Source organism: Pteropus vampyrus, unplaced genomic scaffold, assembly GCF_000151845.1.
Source record: "Pteropus vampyrus isolate Shadow unplaced genomic scaffold, Pvam_2.0 Scaffold349, whole genome shotgun sequence".
Taxonomy (NCBI): Eukaryota; Metazoa; Chordata; class Mammalia; order Chiroptera; family Pteropodidae; genus Pteropus; species Pteropus vampyrus.
In genome coordinates, this window is record NW_011889130.1 from 1,500,333 (window position 1) to 1,519,570 (window position 19,238).

Genomic DNA, 19,238 nt, shown 5'->3' on the forward strand with positions numbered 1-19,238 from the left:
AGCTCCTAGAGGATGCCGAGTTCCCTGGTATCTTCCATCACTATGTCTCCCTGGGATCCTCCTATATCCTTTTATAAGGACCCAGGTGATGACGCTGGGCCCATCCTGTAACCCAGGATCACCTACCACCTCAGGGTCCTCAAATCAACCACATCTACAAAGTCCCTCCAGCACATAAGCTGGAACATTCCCAGGCTGGGGTGTGCAACCTTGGACGCCTCCATCACCCAGCCTCCTATATCCTCCTTCCCCCCGCCACCCCCCACCCCTGCACCTGGACATGGCGGCCACCCTTGCAGGATCCCTGCCAAACTTCCCTGGGGCCAGCCATCATGCTGTATGTTGAAGAAGTGCTGCCATCTTTTATTTTGGTTTTTCCTTCTGTAAGTGAAAAAGGAAGCCCCATGTCGGCCACATTTCATCTGCATCCCCGGCTACTACACCCTCTACTACTGCCTACCTGGCCCCTATGTCCACGGGATCATGCCTGCACCCCCTTCTGGCCACCACATCTTCCCCTGAGCCACACGTAAGGAAGGCTGGTGTCCTCACCCAACTTTCATGCCCTAGCCAAGCATGTGCATGGTCCAGACAGCACCCCCCACCCAGACAGACTACTGGCCCCCCAGCTCAGGCATCACCATGGGGGCTCTGAGAGTGAAGGGAACCAGCAAAGGCAGCCCAGGGCAGCACAGGCCAACTTCATTATAGCCTTTGTGGGCCTCGGGTCCCCACAGCCCAGGGCTATACAGCAAAACTCAATCAGAGAATGCCAGCATGCGTAAGCAAGGGCCTTGGTGAGCTTTCAGGAAATTGCCTAGTCTGTCATCACGGCCATTAGTAATTATACTCAAGAGATGAAGGTCTTTTGAAACTCTCATGATTCAATCTCTACCAAACTGTACCTACCCCACCCCGTCCTCAGTATTTTCCTTCTCCCATAGAGAAAACACAGCAGAAACCCTTTATTGAAAGGCCATCAGTCATGGAACACTGGCCCCTCCCCAGTCCCTGCCTTGTCCAAGAAAAAAGGCTCTGCTGCCTGACAGGGCCCTGGTCCCACCTCCAGGACCCTGGGCATCAACATTTCCTGGGCAAGGCTGCCTCAAAAAACTCGTCATTCCGACGGAAGCACCTACAGGGCAGGCAGGCCTCTTCCCTGGCAAGCAAATCCAAGACAACACATGTGCCCACACAAGCTAGCAAAGCCTAATAGGGTATTTCTACTGTACACACAACCTGTGCACCAGCAGCGAGTAGACAGGGAAATCAGGGTCAGGTACCGTTGCTGCCCCTGTAGGCCATGTGGGGCAAGACCATGAGGACATACAATGCACCCATGGCAGCTCAACTGAGCCCAGCAGGGCCCGACAGTCCAGGCTGGTCAATGACCCCTCTGCTATACATACAGTTAGGCGCTCATGCCAAACCCTACAACTCCCAGGCCCTCTGAGCCTTACCATGGGCCTAGGGCCAAGGGTTCGTCCCAAGTGAAGTCTGAAGGATGAAACCCTACTGTGACCTCTGGCCCAGCCGCAGCCCTCTTGAAGGCCCAGCTGGTTCCAGTTGGCAAGGCTGCTTCTGCTCCACCTTGCCAGGCAGCCAAAGAGCCCTGTTCTGCTCACAAAAACAAAGGGCCTGCCTCAAAAACTCATCCATAAACTGCTTCAGGAAGCAGCCAGCAGGGCTGGAACGTTCCAGAGTCACTGTCTCACTCCCCTCCAGGAACAGAGCAGGCCTTTGTGTTTTATCATCACTGTCATCAAATATTTACAGAGGCTGACAGACCATTTCAAGCAGGCCAGACCTGAGCCAAAAGTACTGCGCTTCCCAGGACCCTCAGAGGAACAGACAGACAAGCGGGGCAGCAAGAGGGCCAAGAGTCTGGGTCTTTGTCATCTGGACATGTCAGCTGGCAGGCTGCCACCACACTAACCCACTGCAAGAAGGATACAGGAACTGATGAAAGGCCCTCCAGGCTCAGGCGCCTGGGAAACCAAAAGCATGGGCCTGAGTGTGTGTCCACCCCAGGCCAGGCAAGCAGGGGCCTCATGCTGCCAAGAACCAGGGAGAGAGCAGCCCCAGATCCCCAGGTCCACCTCAGCCTCCCCTCTCCAGCTCGTGACACCAAGGCTGGAAACTGCCCAAGTATCCAGCAGTGGGTGGATAGACGATAGACTGCTGGTGCCCACATGGTGGACAAGGGATCGACTGCCGATTGGTGCAGCCAGGGCTGAGTCCCAAAGAGCATCTTGATGAACACAGGCAGCAAGAAAGGCTAAACACTCACTGAGACCCACGTGCAAGAAGTTCTAGAGCAGGCAAGCAATCCATAGGACAGAGGCAGCAGCAGTGCCTGAGGTGGGGAGTCAGGAGAAAGCTCTGCCTCTGCTAGGTCAGCACACTGACCTAGGTTCCAGCAGTCTCACCTCCAAAACAATAAAGCAACGTGCCTCTGTCCTTCAGTGTTTTGTTTTTATAAAATATTATCTATCCATTTCTTTTTTAAACTCATTATTTCTTTTCATCTGCTTTTACTTCATTTTATTTCTAGCTGATTGCTTTCAACATGTTTTGCCACTTCTCAATTCATCTATCTTCTTTCTCTGAAGTACACCCAGCTGAGTTTACTTACTTTCTGGCCTCCTTTTTAATCTTCTCTTCATAAATTGCAAACATGGCCATCTGTGCAGACCTTCCCTCATGCAGCACCCTGACCCCACACCAGGCAGACCAATTATAGGCCCCAAAATGCACGCTGGCCCTGAAGGTACCCAGGAATGCCATCCAGTAGATATTTACCCCATACCTGGAAAGGTAGCTGAGCAAGATAGGAACAGACAAGCCACCTGAGGACCCAAACCCCAGGAGACGCTGCCACTGGGGTCCACTAGTGTCTAGAGGCAGAGAATCCCACAGTCAGCCAGCAACACCAAGGCCAGGAGACCAGAGGCAAGGCCCAGAATGCCCCTGGCCTCATGTCCCCCACCACCCGCTCCCAGTGGGCTCACACTCATTCTGCAGAAATCCAGATGACTCATGGCAGTACACATACATGAACAGAGAAGCCACGGAGTTCTCCATTATCCCGTGGTCAAACCAGAAACCCCAGCTGCCCAGCCCTCCCACTGGAGACACCAATAGCCAGCCACCCTACCCACACAGCACAGCCTCTCCCTGCGGGACAGCCCCCTCCCAGCACGAACAGTTCCTCTGCAGCGTGGCAGCTCCAGGTTGAGGTCCAGTTGATGCCCGCATAAGGCCCACATCCCAGCCCCCACGCCCTCATCTCAAGTCTTCAGCCAAAACTCTCAAATGCCAACTCAAGATGGCTATCGCAGGGAAGACCCACTCTGCTCAGACGCCCCTAAGAAAATATCTGGAAGCCTGACAAAAGACAGACAGCCACCACTGAGGGCAGCCTTTGTCCCCCGGAGAGCTCAATTGTGTATGTGACAAGCCAAGCCCCTATATCATGTCATGGGGGCAAACCACCCCAAAGCAAGTACTACCTCAGCTCACACACAGGTCATGGGTCCAGTGTGTAGCCAGAGCCAGGCAGGATGCTGCATGTCCCCAGGGCCCAAGAACATGCAATCATCTAGACCACTCCATACATAGCATTCTCTAAAGCTGGCCCTCTCTGCCTGTGGGTGTGGCCATCCAGACCCAGACCTCTAGGAGCCTGCTCCCAGACCAGGAGCATAGGCTGGCCCATGACATCTTAGGGAGGACAGATAAGAGTGGCCCTCCTCCAAGGGTCTTTCAACAGTGGCAGGGGAACCTCACTCTGATAACCAATGACCCTGTAAGTCCCATTAAGTCAGTAACTGGTATTGTGGAAAAAGGTTTCAGGATGATGGAGTTTTCCCAAAATCCTAGCACACAGGGGCCCCCAACACACCCAGGAGATGTCCCCGTTACTGCATCCCTACCCTGTTCCCCATACTCTCTCCTCCACCCTTTACGTTTGTAATGATTCTTCCAAAAAAGTCAAACTCTCTCTTCTGCTTAAACCTCTTAATTAAACAGAAGGAATTCTTCAGAACCTGTCTGGGCAGGTGTCAGTGGGTCTGTTGCTGGCCAACCTGACAAGATGGCTTCCTGGCCTAAAGACACAGCTTGGCGGCCACCTTCATTCTGGGGGTCCCTGGGAGCCAGGCTGAAAAGCCGCACCCCACATGGCACAGGGGGAGATGTCCCAACATATTGGGCCCCAGCCCAGAGGCAAGAGGGACATGCTAATGACTGGGCCCAGCTGTAGGGGCAGAGCTGTAGCTGAGCCTACCCTGAAATCACCCCAGGGGACAAGGGAGGCTGGTGGGGCCACTCACCCCTAAGCTGGGCTCACAACAAAGCTAGGGCAGGTGGGAGCCACAGGGCGTGTGGGTGGTTCACCATCACAGGACATGTTAGCGCAGATGCTACAATTATGACTTTGCAAGAATACCCAGTAACATTTAAAAAAAGAAGAAAGAAAAAAAAAAAAGACAGGCTCATATCAAAGTGAAAACTGCTGTGTCACAGGAAGGGAGATTTGGGGCAGTTTTCTCTTTTTCAGATTTCAGCATCTGTCACGTCCATCACGTTTCGAGGAACTTATGTATCTAGAAACATCTCCCATGCAGTGGCTTCCCTGTCCTTGGCCTGCTACCCTCTCCATCCTCACAGCCCCTGCTCATTGAAGTTCCAGTGCTGGTGCATGGGGGAACTCAGCTCTCCCCTTTCCCACTGCTCCCCCAACCTCAGATAAACAGGAACACTAAGTAGATGCAAGCCCCAACTGTAGCAAGCCCTGAGGACAGCCCTCTGGAGGTCAGGGTCCCCCCAACAGCAATCCCACTGCAAGGCATCCATCTCCTGCAGAAATCCATGCAGTACAGGGCAGGGGCTCAGGAGTACAGCATCAGTGATTCAACTTAAAACAGGCAGGACTGCTCTATTCAGGTATTCAGGTTCGGAAAGGCAAGATACTGCGCAGTCCTGAGTCCCAGGAGGACCACACATGCAGTCCGGCCTCCAAGCAGCATCCCCAAGCAGCCTGGGTCAGGTCCTGGCTCTGGTACTGACTGCTCATTGGGAGGGGGACCAACATGATCAGATTTGTCTTTCCAAAAAGCCTCAATGATTCCAGCAGGATCATTCCCAGATGCTGAGGCCCAGGTCAAAGATCGTGGGGGCAGGAGAGTGACCCCCTGCAGTGTCTCTTCTTCATCAGCTGATGTGGACTAGCCCTGGCCAAGAGATCCCAATTGGTATTGCCTGCAGAGAGCCAGCCTGACCGGAATCTGTGATCCTAACCAGCACCACACAGTGTGATCCCATGGCACCCACACAGAAACACAGCCTGAGAGTACTCATGTGGGAATGCCAGACAATCCAGAACATGGTCTCTGTAGAAGGAAAAGGTAAGACCGCAAAAGATTCGACACTAATGATAAAAAAAGTAGAGGGACTATTCTAGATTTAAAATGACATGGCAACCAGATGCAATGCACCACTTGGTCCTGGATCCGAACAGGAAACTATGCTGAGCACAATTGGGGTGTACAGTCTACATCAGATGTGAGACTGACAGCATCCAAGTTAGATTTGAATGTGACCCAGCTGCGGTTTTGTGGGAAAACACCCTCATTCCTATAGGAGATGCTGCTGGAGTCTTCAGGATGATATGCAAATGGGCCAGAATAAAATGTATGCAGAGATACAGAGATAAAGCAACTGTGGCAAAGTGTTGACAACTGGTATTGCCAACTTTCTTGTCTAAAATTTTCAAAACAAAAAGTTTGTGGAGAAATGTAAACTGGAGGCCAGGTCACAGGAGGAGAAGGGGATCCCCCCAGAAGACTGGAGGAGGAAGGTGGGTGGGTGGGGAAGGAAGGAGCAGGCACTCCCTGGATGTATCCAGAAGGCCAGGCAGAGAAGGGCCTCATCAAACATGGGTACCAGCAAGACCTTGGGGGATGAGGTAAAGAAGACAGAAACAGGCAGGTGTCCTTGCCCACAACCTGCAATCCCTCCCTACCAACGAAACCCATTGTCCCCAGCCCCAAGGAACAGACTATCATCTGTCTATGCCACCAAGCCTTTCCTAGATGCCCTTATAATAAATACGATTCTAACTAGAGAGAGCAGAGAGGATTATCAGTGAACACTGCCCTTTATAGATTAAAATGTGGACACCTAAACCTAACCTTCACCTAACCACCTGCTTCTTGCTTTCAAATGTGGTTCTGATGCCTGGAGCTTTGGCAGCCTTTCTGCTGCCCTGAAGCAGTAAGACTAAGGACAAATCCAACATGGTGAGAAGAGAAAGGGAAAGTACCATTGTCCTTGCCGACACTACTGAGTTGCTAGGGCCCTCCACTGGTCATCTCCAGGTTTCAGACTGGGGATGATCAAAGGACTGCATTGCTTAGCCACATTTAGCTTATAGCTGAGAATTTTCCCAGCACATCCCCTCCTCAGCAAGCACACACAGAGCCAGGAAAGCAGGGGCCTGGGGGAAGAGTGAACATCAAAGGGAGGATAGGTTCTTCCAGGGCCAGGCTTCTCACCTGAGACAAGTGGGAAGTCTCAAGGGCAGGGCCAGCTTTCTGTGTCTAGCTCCAAGCACTGCCAACTCCAAGGCACCACTGATGAACAGGAGGAGAGCCCCACAGTATTTGGGTCAGAGCCAAGACATGCCATTAAAACACTGCATCTCTACTGACAGCCCGACACGCCACTCCCCAGAGTCTATCTTGGTCCCATGAGACGCTGGGAAAATACAAAAAAAAGTAAGGGGAGGGGGGTGGATTGCACAGCAACAAAAGCAGGCGTTTTACAGGCTCTGAGAAGTCCCGCAATAGCAACGCCCGCCCAACCCAGGAATCCCCAAGCCATTACATAGCCCAACCCTTTGAACATACATGCAAGATGGCCATCCAGGGGAGAGGCCTGGGGCATGCCACTGACTAATGTATCACTCTGTGAACTTGGATATAACCCACCTCCCCTAAGCCACCTTCCTGTGAAGAGTCCCGAGACCTCTTGAGGTGGTTCTGAGGACCCGATGAGCTCACACGTCTAGGAGTTTGAGAAAGACTTCATCATGCCAGAGCTTCCTTCCTGCCCTCCCCAACCTGCATCCTGCCCACAGCCAGCTGACAGCCAGGCCTGGACCTCCCAGCCAAGAAGTCCAGCCCAAACAGCCCTTTACAAACAATCAGGACTCAGGGACACCAAGCCTCTCACTCATTGTCTCCCCACCACCCCACTAGCTCCTTCACCCATGAGTCTGGGCAGAGCTCACAGCACAATGTCTTTAATTTCCACAGCCACAGAAGGGGAGGTGGGCATAATGGAGACCACATTCCCAGGGCTCACCCAGCATGGAGGCCCCTGGAAGCAGACGCCCAGAGAGCCTACAACCCAGAGCAGCCTTCCTGTGGCCCAGGAGGTTCTGTCCAGTCCCCAGGCTACCCCAGGAATGAACAGAACTTTCTGGAAAAGCACTCTGTGAAGATAAGAGCAGCAAGCACGAAGATAGAAAAGAACAACCGAACCACGGCCTCTCCTCACAAACCAACAGTTTTATGAGACAGTCTAGAACCAAACAAAAAGATTTTAAAGCTGTGGCACCCAGTGACTGCAGTTGGATTTATAAAAAAAAAGATTTATGTGTGTATGAACAAATTTCAAGGTAATATGCAAAAATAAATTATATTCACTTGGATTATTTTTTCACTTCTGCAACCTTCTTTAAGGTAGTCGTTGCACTTTGTTTTTTAATTAATAGACTATTTTGTAGAGAAGTTTTAGGTTTATTAAAAAGGTTGAGCAGAAAGTAGAGTTCCCACAGATTCATACACATACACACACGCACACACACACAGCCTCCCCTATTATTAACATCTTGCATTAGTATGATAACATTTGTTATAACTGATGTGCCAATACTGATACCTTATTATTAACTTAAATCCATAGTTTATTATGGTCCACTCTTGGTGTTGCACATTCTACGGGTTTTGACTAATGTAAAAGGACACGTATCCATCATTATTTTATCATACCGAGCATTTTCACTGCCCTCCTAGTCGCCACTCCATGCCCCTCAAACCTTGGCAAACAATGACCTTTCACTGCATCTATAGTTTTGTCATTTCTAAAATGTCATATAGTTGGAATCATACAGTATGAAGCCTTTTCAGATTTGCTTCTTTCACACAGCAATATGCATTTAAGATTTATCCATGTCTTTTCGTGGTTTGATAGCTTTTTTTTTTTTTAATCACAGAATAATATTTCATTGTCTAGATGCACCACAGTCTGTTTATCCAGTCACCTACTGAAGAACATTTTGGTTGCTTCCAAGTTTTGATGATTGTGAATAAAGCTGCTATAAACATCCGTGTGCACGTTTTTGTGTGGACATAAGTTTCCATGTCCTTTGAGTAAATGCCAAGCAATACAATTGTTGGATTGAAAGTAAGAGTCTGTTTCATTTTGTACAAAACTGCCAACTGCCTTCCAAAGTGACTGTACCATTTTGCCCCACCAGCAACAAGCGAGAGTTGCTGTTACTCCACATCTTCACCAGCATTTGGTGTTGCCAGTGTTTTGGATTTTCATCATTCTAATCGGTATGTAGTAGTATCTTTTTGTTTTAATTTGCAGTTCCCTGATGACATTGGAGCATGTTTTCATGTTTATTTGCCATCTGAATATTAATGAAGTGATTTTTAAGGTCTTTGGCTCATTTTTTAATCAAGTTGTTTGTTTTCTTATTGTTGAGTTTTAAGAGTTTCTTGTATATTCTGGATAACAGTCCACTATCAGATGTGAATTTAGCAAAGATTTTCTCTCAGCCTGTATTTTGTCTTTTCATTCTCCTTTAGTGCCTTTGCAGAGCAAAAGTTTTTCATTTTAATCAAGTTCATCCCATAAAGTTTTCTTTCATGGATCATACCTTTGGTGCTGTCTTCATAGCCAAGATCACCTAGGTTTTCTCCTATGTTATTGCCTAAGAGTTTTATAGTTTTGCATTTTACATTTTAGGTCTGTGATCCATTATGAGTTAATTTTTGTGAAAGGAGTAAAATCTACATCCAAATTCATTATTTGCATGTGTATGTCCAGCTGGTCCAACACCATTTGTTGAAAGAACCACCTTTCAGTCTACGGCCATGCTACCCTGAACAAGCCCGATCCTGTGGGATCTCGGAAGCTAAGCAAGGTTGGGCCTGGTTAGTACTTGGATGGGAGACCACCTAGGAAGACCACGTGCTGTAGGAGTAAAAAATAAAAAAATAAGGGATTGTAAGCTGACAAGGTCCTTGCAATCTGTGAGGTCGACCAAGGGTTGCCTTGCCTAAAAAATAAAAAAATAAAAATAATGAAAAAAGAAAGGATTACCTTTCTCCACTGTATTGCCTTTACTCCTTTGTCAAAGGTCAGTATATTTCTGTGAGTCCGTTTCTGGGCTTTCTACTCTGTTCCAGTGGTCTATTTGTCTATTCTTTCACCAAAGTCTTGAACTCTTTGTTTTCCAAAAAACTCAATATATATTTTTAAAAAGTTGACATAAATTAGAGGTAGTAATCAAGTATTCTGGATTAACAGAATTCAATACTCCCGAGCGCAGAACCAGGTTTGAAAACTCTTTGAAACAGGAAAACCTGCAGCCAACCCTCAAGTTGCCAACCTCAGATGGACTGTGCTTCTTTTCTGAACGGTCCTCACCGTGGGCCTCTCCACCCAACATACAGCCCCTAGATTGTCTGTGGCTAGAGGCAGATCCTAACCTGCTTCTTAGAGATCCCAGCTGCTACATTCACACCCTTTCCTTATCTACAGCTGGACAGACTGGGCCAGGTGCTCAGCCTGCCTGCACCACCCAGGAAGCCAACTCCTGCCTACAGGCAGGCCCCCACTGCTCCTCCAGGTTCAGCTTGCTCTCCACTTCAATCTCTGCTTCCTAAAATTGTTTACTTGAGAGGGAGCAAGCATAGAGTGAGAAAGGCTTCACTCTGAGTGCCTTCTCTGTGCTCAAGACTGGACACATTTCTCAACAGTCTCCACAGCCCTGAAGGTTGGGAAGCACTATCCCCATTGCAAAAACAGATAAACTGAGGCTCACAAAGGTAGGTGCCTTCCCCATGGCCTCCCTGCTGGAAAGCTGTGGGGCTGGGGTCTGAATGTAGCAGGTCCCCTGCTTCTGGAGTGTTGTGTACGTGACTGCAAGGCTCCTGAACTCCTTCCTACCACTCCGGCAGACGCCAGAGCCCAGCTTACCACTCAGCCAGAGCAGACCACAGAAGAGACCCCAGCAGGCAGTCCAAACCTCTGCTGGACCAGGTCAAGTTCTCTTCCATCAAAGCAGTGACCTGGAGCTCCATGTCATCACCTTGGGCATCATCCAGCTCTGGCCTGAAGCCAGCCCAAACCACAGGCACCAAGAGATGCCTACAACCACACAGAGGGCTGTTAGTCCAAATTGTTATGCTAGGTAAGTTTCAGGCGCAGGCAAGTCTTCCAGCTCACGTCCATAAGACAGGCTCTCCCCACACCTGTCCCTCTTTCAGGCTTCTCACAAATGCCCCTCCATGAGGTCTGTCCTGCTCACTATGGTACCCCTGGGATGGAACCAGAGCATAGCTCAACAAATGCCAGCTGAGCTAGTGAGCCAAAAAGCCTGCACTGTTGAGCCCCAGGTATGGGATCTAGCGTTTGTAACCTTCTGAAATATGCGCTCCTTCTCCTCTTTGCAATTCTTTTTCTCACCACCATCATGTTACCGCCAACAAACAACCCAACAGCAAGCTCAGTCACCTAATAGTAAGTCCCCAGCCACCACCTGGAAATGGCATAGGGGTGAGGAGACACCCACTAGCCCTCTCAGAGAATAACATGGTCTGGGTGTCCTCCCTCTGGGGCCCAAGTCACTCGAAGCTTCAGGCCTGAACTGGGCTCAGCTCGGTGCCCTGCACATCAGGACCTGTGAGGATTCCCAAAGGGGCACATGCTAGGTCTTGGGAGCACCCACTTCCAACGGGGAAGGAGCCCTGAGTGCCCAATGAGCCCATGAGGGCGACCTGAAGCTCAAGCCGCTCAATCTTCATCACTGACCATATCCGTCCAGCCGACACCACTCAGGGGTAGGGGCAGGGCCTCTGGGTGCTGGGCACCCACATTACTGCCAGAAGAGTGGGAAAGCCATCTTCACAGGCCTCTAGGCAGCTAGCACCAAACTTTCTCACCAACTAAACCGGAACCGTAGTCGGTGTAGTATGTGGTGTCACTTGGGAAAACAAGCTCAGTGCTGGCATCAAACTCATTTCAAAATATAGCTCTCCCAACAAAACTAAGCTCTTAAGAAATTAATAAAATTAAAAAGCAGGGTGACCACTTGCCAAATTGACTCCAGCCCTTTCTGAGCGTCGTGCTCTAACATGCAAATGCTGTCTTCTCAATACATTCCCTCCACTACAACGACTACGGTTCCGGTTTAGTTGGTGAGAAAGTTTGGTGCTAGCTGCCTAGAGGCCTGTGAAGATGGCTTTCCCACTCTTCTGGCAGTAATGTGGGTGCCCAGCACCCAGAGGCCCTGCCCCTACCCCTGAGTGGTGTCGGCTGGACGGATATGGTCAGTGATGAAGATTGAGCGGCTTGAGCTTCAGGTCGCCCTCATGGGCTCATTGGGCACTCAGGGCTCCTTCCCCGTTGGAAGTGGGTGCTCCCAAGACCTAGCATGTGCCCCTTTGGGAATCCTCACAGGTCCTGATGTGCAGGGCACCGAGCTGAGCCCAGTTCAGGCCTGAAGCTTCGAGTGACTTGGGCCCCAGAGGGAGGACACCCAGACCATGCTATTCTCTGAGAGGGCTAGTGGGTGTCTCCTCACCCCTATGCCATTTCCAGGTGGTGGCTGGGGACTTACTATTAGGTGACTGAGGTCCCCTCAGAAAGCAGACTAGGCCAATGAGGGGACCTTCCAACCGTGGCCCAAGGCTTCCCAGTACTTCAGGGAATGTGCCTGGCCTATCCATGAAAGGAAATGGTACATATGGAAGATCAGGTGTGTGAGCTCAGTGCTGGTAAAGGTGAGGGTGCACCGACAACAGGCAGACCTCTGAGGACAGTAAATGGACCAGTGCAGTCAGCATGGCCCCATGCAGCAAGCCCCTTCGTGCACTGTCCACTTCCGGAGCTCAGACAGGTGAACAGGGCACTGACATCTGGCTGGGGTGGGTGAGTTGGGAATGCATGGTCCCTCTGTGGTCACATAAAGGGGATGCTAGCAGGTCACACACTGAGTCCTGTGGTCCCCACACCTGCAAGCCCCTCCCCAGCCTGGAGCCCAGGCCGTCACCACCCCACAAGAGCCCAGCCACCTCCAGGCAGCATAGAACAGCAGGATAGCTTCATGACAGCACCAGGCGACCTGGAGCCTATCCACAGAGGCATGGCTCAACCCCTATGTTACCCTCCACCCCATGACAAGTCCCTAGCTCCCCGAGCAATGATGGGACAGGGTCTGTGTGGGACCAGGACAAAGAACATGGGGACATGGGAAACATGAGCCAGAGTGAGGACAATGGTTCTGGGTGCATCTGCACTTCCTCCATTGCTACTGTAACATGTTCCGATGCCAGGACTAAAGATTTATTCAAAAGAAAAGAAACAGAGAAGTAATACTTTAGAAGTGCTTTCCCCCAAAATGAGTGTCATCTCTGGACATCTGGAGAAGTCAGTAGGTGACACATATCACTGTCCTTCACTATAAGATGAATACGTATTGCTCTCTCTGCAAAGCCCTTTCATCACTGATTTGGAAGAAAACTGGAAATCACAGGGATATTACATCCTCCAAGCCAGACTCCAGGTCCAGAGATGGCAGCCTTTCCTTCCCTTGGTAGGGAACCCTGGAAAAAGCAAGCAGGCAAAGCCGTCTCAGTTCTGGGGGAGGCCAACAGTGCCAATGCCTCCCTGCATCCCAAGGCTGAGAGAATGAAAGACGTTGGAAGGTGAGATTTGGGCATTCCAAAGCTGCTGGCCAAAGCACTTCTCGGGTAAGAAGAGGGTGTGAGGGCGAGAAGAATCCTACAAAGCTCCCTGTGCTGAAGGCCATGCTCCAGGTGACCAGCCCTCCACTGGGAGGGAGCTCTGATGCCCGGGAATCCTGGGAGCCCCTGAATGGAAAAAGAACATTTCCACACAGTGAATCCCTCCTCAAGCACAGTCAGAATGCCACCTGTTGCCCTCATCCCAATGCACAGTGGTCCAAGAGGACTAACCTGGCACCCTATCTTCCATACTCATCTCCAATCCTAAGTAGATGGCCATACCACACTAGGGGCCTCCTGCCATGATGCTGCGATCCCCGTCTGCCATCTATGCTCCCGCCGGTGACCTTGGGGAGCTCCTCAAGAATAAAGTGGGGTAAACAGCAAGCCTCCTGATCAGTGAGGAGGAGGCTAGACACACAGCAGGTTCTCAGCTGCTGTCCTAAGCTGGTCCCCCTCAGCCCCACCCAATAGAAGGTAGCTGATCTCAAATGTTGCACATCGGCCTGGGGCGAACATTAACAGTACCCTCTTATTGGGGAAGGTAAAGGGGCGGTTTCCCTGCCCAGCTTAAGGCTCCCGGTAACTCCTGATGAATGAACATCACCAGACAGACAGGAAGCCATCTCTGATCTTTCCACTACCACCCAGGGTAAAAGACCCCTGAACAGTAGCAGCCTTCGCCTCTGTGAGCTCTGCACAGGAACCTAGAGGCAGAGCCACCTGCCTTGCCCTAAAGGGAATGGGAAATAACAACCTCCTCCTCCAAGGGTCACAGCACCTATAACACCTCAACCAGATCGCCAGGGGTCCGCTGCTAAGGTCTAACCCAGATCCTACCTGCCACAGCACTCCTACTCCTGTCTTCCTTTCTGCATGTGCATTCCACACAAAGCTCGAGTGGGTGCTTGGAATGCCACACCAGGCCGCTTGGCAAGAGTGAGAAGGTGGGGAGGGAAGGCGCAAGGCCATGCTCTCGAAATAGGAATCCTCTCCCGCACCCTCCCCCCCACCAATCTTCCCTCTCTGATGCCCACTCATTCCCATGTCATCCCAATACACCCCAAGTACTCCAGGCCACCTCTCAGCAGGGCCATGGGGAGAGGAACTGTCAGACTCTCCCGAAGGACTCTCTGGGATGCCCACATTTCCATGGCAGAACCAAGGGGCTTCAGGAAGGAGTGACCTCTGGAGTTCTTTGTCTCAAGAGAAAGGCTGAGGGCAGGTCAGCACCACCAAATTAGCCCAGCACGAGCTCATGCCCCGCCTGTGGGCCCCCCACCCCCACCCCGTATGTCTGTCTGTCTCTTTCTCTCTCTCTCTCTCTCTCTCTCTCTCTCTCTCTCTCTCTCTCTCTCTCTCTCTCTCTCTCACACACACACACACACACACACACACACCACAAACATGCGCACAGCAGCAGCAGCAGCAGCAGCAGCACCACCACCACCACCACCACCACCACCACCCCCCATCCCCCATCCCCCACCCCCCACCCCCACCTCAGGCCAGGGCCTGGAGGGCAGAGCAACCAAATCCCATTTCTAAACCAAAAGACAGGAGGCCTGCAGTGTGGAGACTGGCCCTGTGTCAGGTCTGGAAAGCCTGGCTAACTTTACAGGGTGCTGGGGTAGGCTTACACCCCTGAGGCCAGCCCCATGCTGGACAGCTGCCTCCTCAAAAGAGAGAGGGCCAGTAAAAACCCACTGTGACAGGCACTGCTGTGGCTGGCCTAGGGCAGCTCGGGTTACAGTTTATGTAATCTTCCAGGGCAGGGGCTGACACAGCCAACCTAAGGGCAAGGTTATGAAAAATGCATGCCCAGAGCCTTTGCATCCAAAAAAACCCAACCCACCCGCATTTTTCATGGCATGGTGTCCACTTTGTGAAAGAATGGGCTTTGAGAGCTCCAAGAGGCCACTCAGAGCAATTCCAGGCCTTGCCCCACAGGCCCAAGGGCCCAATAGGCCCCACCTTAAACATTCAGAGGATGCTCCTCAGGAACCCTGAGCTGGGGCACCTACGCTTCACAAGACATGGGAAGGTTCTCAGTTAAGAGCAGCTCAGAGTTCCCAAGTCACCAAGTAATTGCCTGGACATAGGGCCCTGCTTCTGCAAAGACACCAGGATCCAGAGAGACTGGGTCAGTACAATCCCAAAATTAGGAGTCAAGAGGGAGCCGCACTGATAGACACCTGCTCCAAGTGCCCACTTTCCAGCCTGGGCCACACTGTGCCACACTTAGATGCCACACAACAGGAAGTCACACTTCCAGCACGCAATCTGTACCACAGAGAGCCCCACCCCGCCGCCGCAAGCAGGCCACCCACACAGAGGATGACACTGGGCGGCCCCAGGGCTACCTAAGACTAGGCAGGAGCCGCGCAGGAACAAGGACACACACCAGGCGGACGAGCGCGCGCCAAGACTCACTTGCCCACCGCCCACTTGCAGCCAGCGCGCCCCTCACCTGCAGCTCGCACCAGGCCACCTCCACCCAGGTTTCCGTGTCCAGCCCTTTGTACACCGTCTTGAAGGAGCCGCGGCCCAGCTCGATGTCGAACTTGAGGAAGCGACCATCCAGGGAGGTGGCCACGGCCTTGAGGTCATCTTCATCGTCCTCCTCCTCCTCGGGCTCGTCCCGGCGTGCGCGCCCGGGCTCAGGCCTTGTCTCCGGCACCCCGGCGTCCTCTTTCCTTGCTGCCGCCGCCGCTGCCTCCTCTCCCGGGCCGCCGTCGGGGGCGGGCGCGGGGTCTAGGCCGGGCTCCTGCACAACCGTGGGCTCTGGGCCTGGGGCGCTGGGGGCGCTGGGCGGTGTGGCGAGAGCAGAGGGAGCAGGGGCGGCGGGGCGACCGCGGGCGCGCTCGGCAATGAGGCGGCGCGTCTTGCAGAGCAATAGCACGCGACGCTGCAGCGGCTGCGGAGGCTGAGCGCCTGGCGCCTCGGCCGCCTCCAGGCCCGGCGGCTCCTCCTGGTCCGACTCCACCACGCTGCGCCGCAGGAAGCGCTGCGGCCCGGGCCTCGCCGCCCTCGCCCGCGGCACCGCCGGCGGCTCCGCCATGCCCGCGGGACCCCCGCCGCGCCCGGCCTCCATCCGCGCGCCGAGGGCGTCTAGGCGGCAGCCATCGCCGTTCATCTCTGCGGGCAAGGGCACACAGGCCCGCGTGAGCGCCAGCCCCGCCGCACCTGCCCAGGCAGTGGGATGAGACAGCGCCGCCGCGAGGCCCGCGCCCTGTCCTCCCCGGCCGCGGAGGGGTCTGCTCGGCTCTCCCAGGGGAGGGGGCTGCAAACGTGACCCAGAGACCCAGGTTGGGGGGAGGGGATCGTACCCTGCTCAGCCCTGCGTAAAGGGCCTGCTGGGTGGTCCCTGAGGGCCCCGAGTGAGGCCGCAGAGGGGACGGGGAGGTTGAGGAAGAAGGAGGCACCAGCCAAGCTGCGGCTCCACAAAGGACGCGGCCCGGGGCGCAGGAGAGGCGCGCGGGGAGGGGGCTGCGGCGGCGTGCGCACAAAGGCGGCGGGCGGGGGGGCTCAGCACTCACAGGGCGAGCGGGCGCCGTCCATGCTTACGGCCCCGCGGCCGCGGCGAGCGAGACGGGCGAGGCCGCGCTCCGCGTCGGGATCGGGTCGCGGCGCTGTTCCCTGGAGCCGCGGAGTGCGGGCCGCGCTCCCGCAGGCTGCTCAGTCTCCGCGCTGCTGCGCTCTGCACCCGCTCAGACCCGGCGTGTTAGGAGGGCGGGGCGTCCGTTGCCCGCCCATGGTCCGCGCGGTGAGGCGGAGCCTGGCACGCCCACCTGGCCTCCGGCGCTCACGGCCACCTGCTAGCCGGCTCCCAGTCCCCGCGTAGGCTCCTGTCCTGGCTCCGCAGCTACGCAGATCTGCAGCGTTCCTCATGCTACCGCTCCAGGAGGCACTCGTGGCCCCCAAAGCTTTTTAGACTGCCCCGCGTAGCTGCTGGCCACGGAGGGCCCCATGTGTCTCGGAGAAGAATCACAGGCTCACCACCTCACCTGGTTCAGCAGGTATGCCAGACCTCGGTACCCTGTGCCAGGGCAGAATAATCAAGCTAGAAAACGAAGACCCAGGGCCAGTGATCCCCCCATCCCCCTTCAAGAAGACCTCAGGAAGACGTCTGAGCCCCACCCCCATCCCAACAGGGGCAAAACTTGGTTGAGGGATGGAGTGCCCTTCTCTCTCTTCACCGGGATCCATCAGAACCTCATCACTTCACCAGGAGGGCCAATACTGTAATCATTCCCATTTTGCAGTTGAGCATACCGGGCACCCAAAGGCAGAACTTATCCACCCTAAATCCCAGAGCTCCTAAGACAGGCTGAACTTGGATATCAATGGATAGGGATGTGGAGAAGCTTCCAGAGACCCCTTGGCCCACAGTATTCTTCCTCACCCACCTCTGTTAAATGCTACCTCCCCCACTTCTCACAGATGGGCTCTTCTCTTGGGCATCTTGAACCTTGTTGCAGAGAGGTGTCTTATGCCAAAGACTACATTCCTAGTTTCCAAGTCCTACTTTATGCAAGGCCCTGAACTCACACCTCTTACCCTGTCCTCTGTAAGCCTGTGATGTGTAGTCATTGGCCCACTCCAGAAGAGGAAACAGAGGCAAGAGGAGGCAGCTGGCCCAGGGGAGATGTCAGGCTGTTCTCACATTGGTCCCTGGCCCCTAGGCTGGCACACTGTCAAACACACTCAGACATGTGGTATGCCTGTGGGCTGCTGGATCTGGAGCCTCTGGCATAGAGTAACTCAAGCGACATCAGACCATCACAGTTGGAGGGGAGTGGAGGTGTCAAGCTGACTTACAGGAGCAACAGGACTTCCTGAGGCCTTGCAGGGTACTGGCAGTGAGTACTGGAGCCAGCAGAAACAATTGGGAGCCAACATCTCTTCCCAACTCTGTTCAGTGATGCTTGGTGATGCTGGGAGAATTTACACCATGGAAATGGGCAGACACTACAAACTTGGACTTCTCCTCCCAGAGAGTCATGGTTCCACAGTGTAATGGCACTGGACATTTGATACATGCCTGCTATATACAGACTCCAGTCCTCATGTCTACTTGTGAAACAGGCATCCTGCCCAAAGTCCAGACAAGGAAGGGACAATAGTAGAAACCAGCTCTGCCAAGCTGAGGAGACCCTCTGAGGTGGGGATCTGAGCAGGACTCCCCAGAGTGGGGGCCTTCCAAGCAGAGGTAGGGTAAGAGGAGATCTTTCTGTCTTCCCTGTGGAGAATAGAGACCCCCAACCTTGCGCTGCCATCTGCATGACCTTGGGCAAGTCTCACTCTCACTAAGCCTCAGTATCCCCTCTGAAGAATCATCCTGACCATCCTAGTTTGTCTTCCTTGTAAGGCTGCAAGTTTCTCCAAGACTTAGTCCTCCAGGTCCCCCTGAGTCTTAAGCCTGTGACAGGTGTGCCCAGACCTGTCCAAGGGAAAACTGAGAAGAGACAGAGCTATGCATATTCCAGATAGATGCACACCAGTCTGGCCTCCTCCTTGCTCCCAAAGGGGCATACTGGGTGGCATGCAGATACTGTGCCTACCTAGTGATGGAAAAGACAACTGGCAATTCGCATTATTGCCTGTGGGCTGCTGCTCCCCCTCAGCTCACAGATGTGCATAGTATGGCAATAGTATCCCCATACATCACAGGGGCAGCCCAGGTACTGGGGGAGCAGGGAGAACCTGCCCTGAGTGCTATGTGCACTCTGAGGCCCTAGGGGTAATTTCAGGCACACTGCTTACACGCCTCCTGTGATAGGAAGCTTACCTCCTCTGCTGACCCATGACCATTGGAGTCCACATCTAAGCAGCTAATGAAGTCACAGTCTCCTTTGAAAGGAAACTTAGGCTAGGCCCTGGAGCAGGTCCTGAGATCTGGGAAGGGGAAGCCTGAGGCATCCATGAACAGACCTTGGGAACAGAACTTTGCCAGGATCACTTTGTGTCCTTAGCCAAGTCATTTGATATCTCTGAGCCTCCATTTCCCTGGCTCTGACAGGGAGAAGCCTATCTGTTTTACTGGTTGTCTGAAGGCTGGTATGAGTCAGGCCTGTAGAAGACACTCTGAAAATTGTGCTTCAGGCTGGTGATGACCATACCTCTCTTTGTTGCCTGAACAGCCATCTCAACAGCTGTCAGGCCAAGTGGGTTGATTATCTCCATGTCACA

General features: G+C 53.2%; 1 protein-coding gene and 1 pseudogene across 13 annotated transcripts in view; one reads left to right on the forward strand and one right to left on the reverse strand.

The window, feature by feature from the left end:
- Positions 1 to 16,749, reverse strand: part of WNK2 (WNK lysine deficient protein kinase 2) — a 106,024-nt gene extending 89,275 nt beyond the window's left edge. For 12 of the 13 annotated variants that reach the window (XM_011378925.2, XM_011378926.2, XM_023522577.1 and 9 more), the window contains exons 1-2: positions 16,586 to 16,749; positions 15,517 to 16,232 (exon numbers count right to left, since the gene is read on the reverse strand). In XM_011378925.2, the coding sequence (XP_011377227.1) occupies positions 15,517 to 16,232; positions 16,586 to 16,607 (738 nt within the window). In that variant the 5' untranslated portion in view covers positions 16,608 to 16,749. The remainder of the gene's footprint in view (positions 1 to 15,516; positions 16,233 to 16,585) is intronic. The other variant, XM_011378924.2, reaches the window with a different exon arrangement.
- Positions 9,161 to 9,279, forward strand: LOC111731118 (annotated as a pseudogene).
- Positions 16,750 to 19,238: the final 2,489 nt, after the last annotated feature.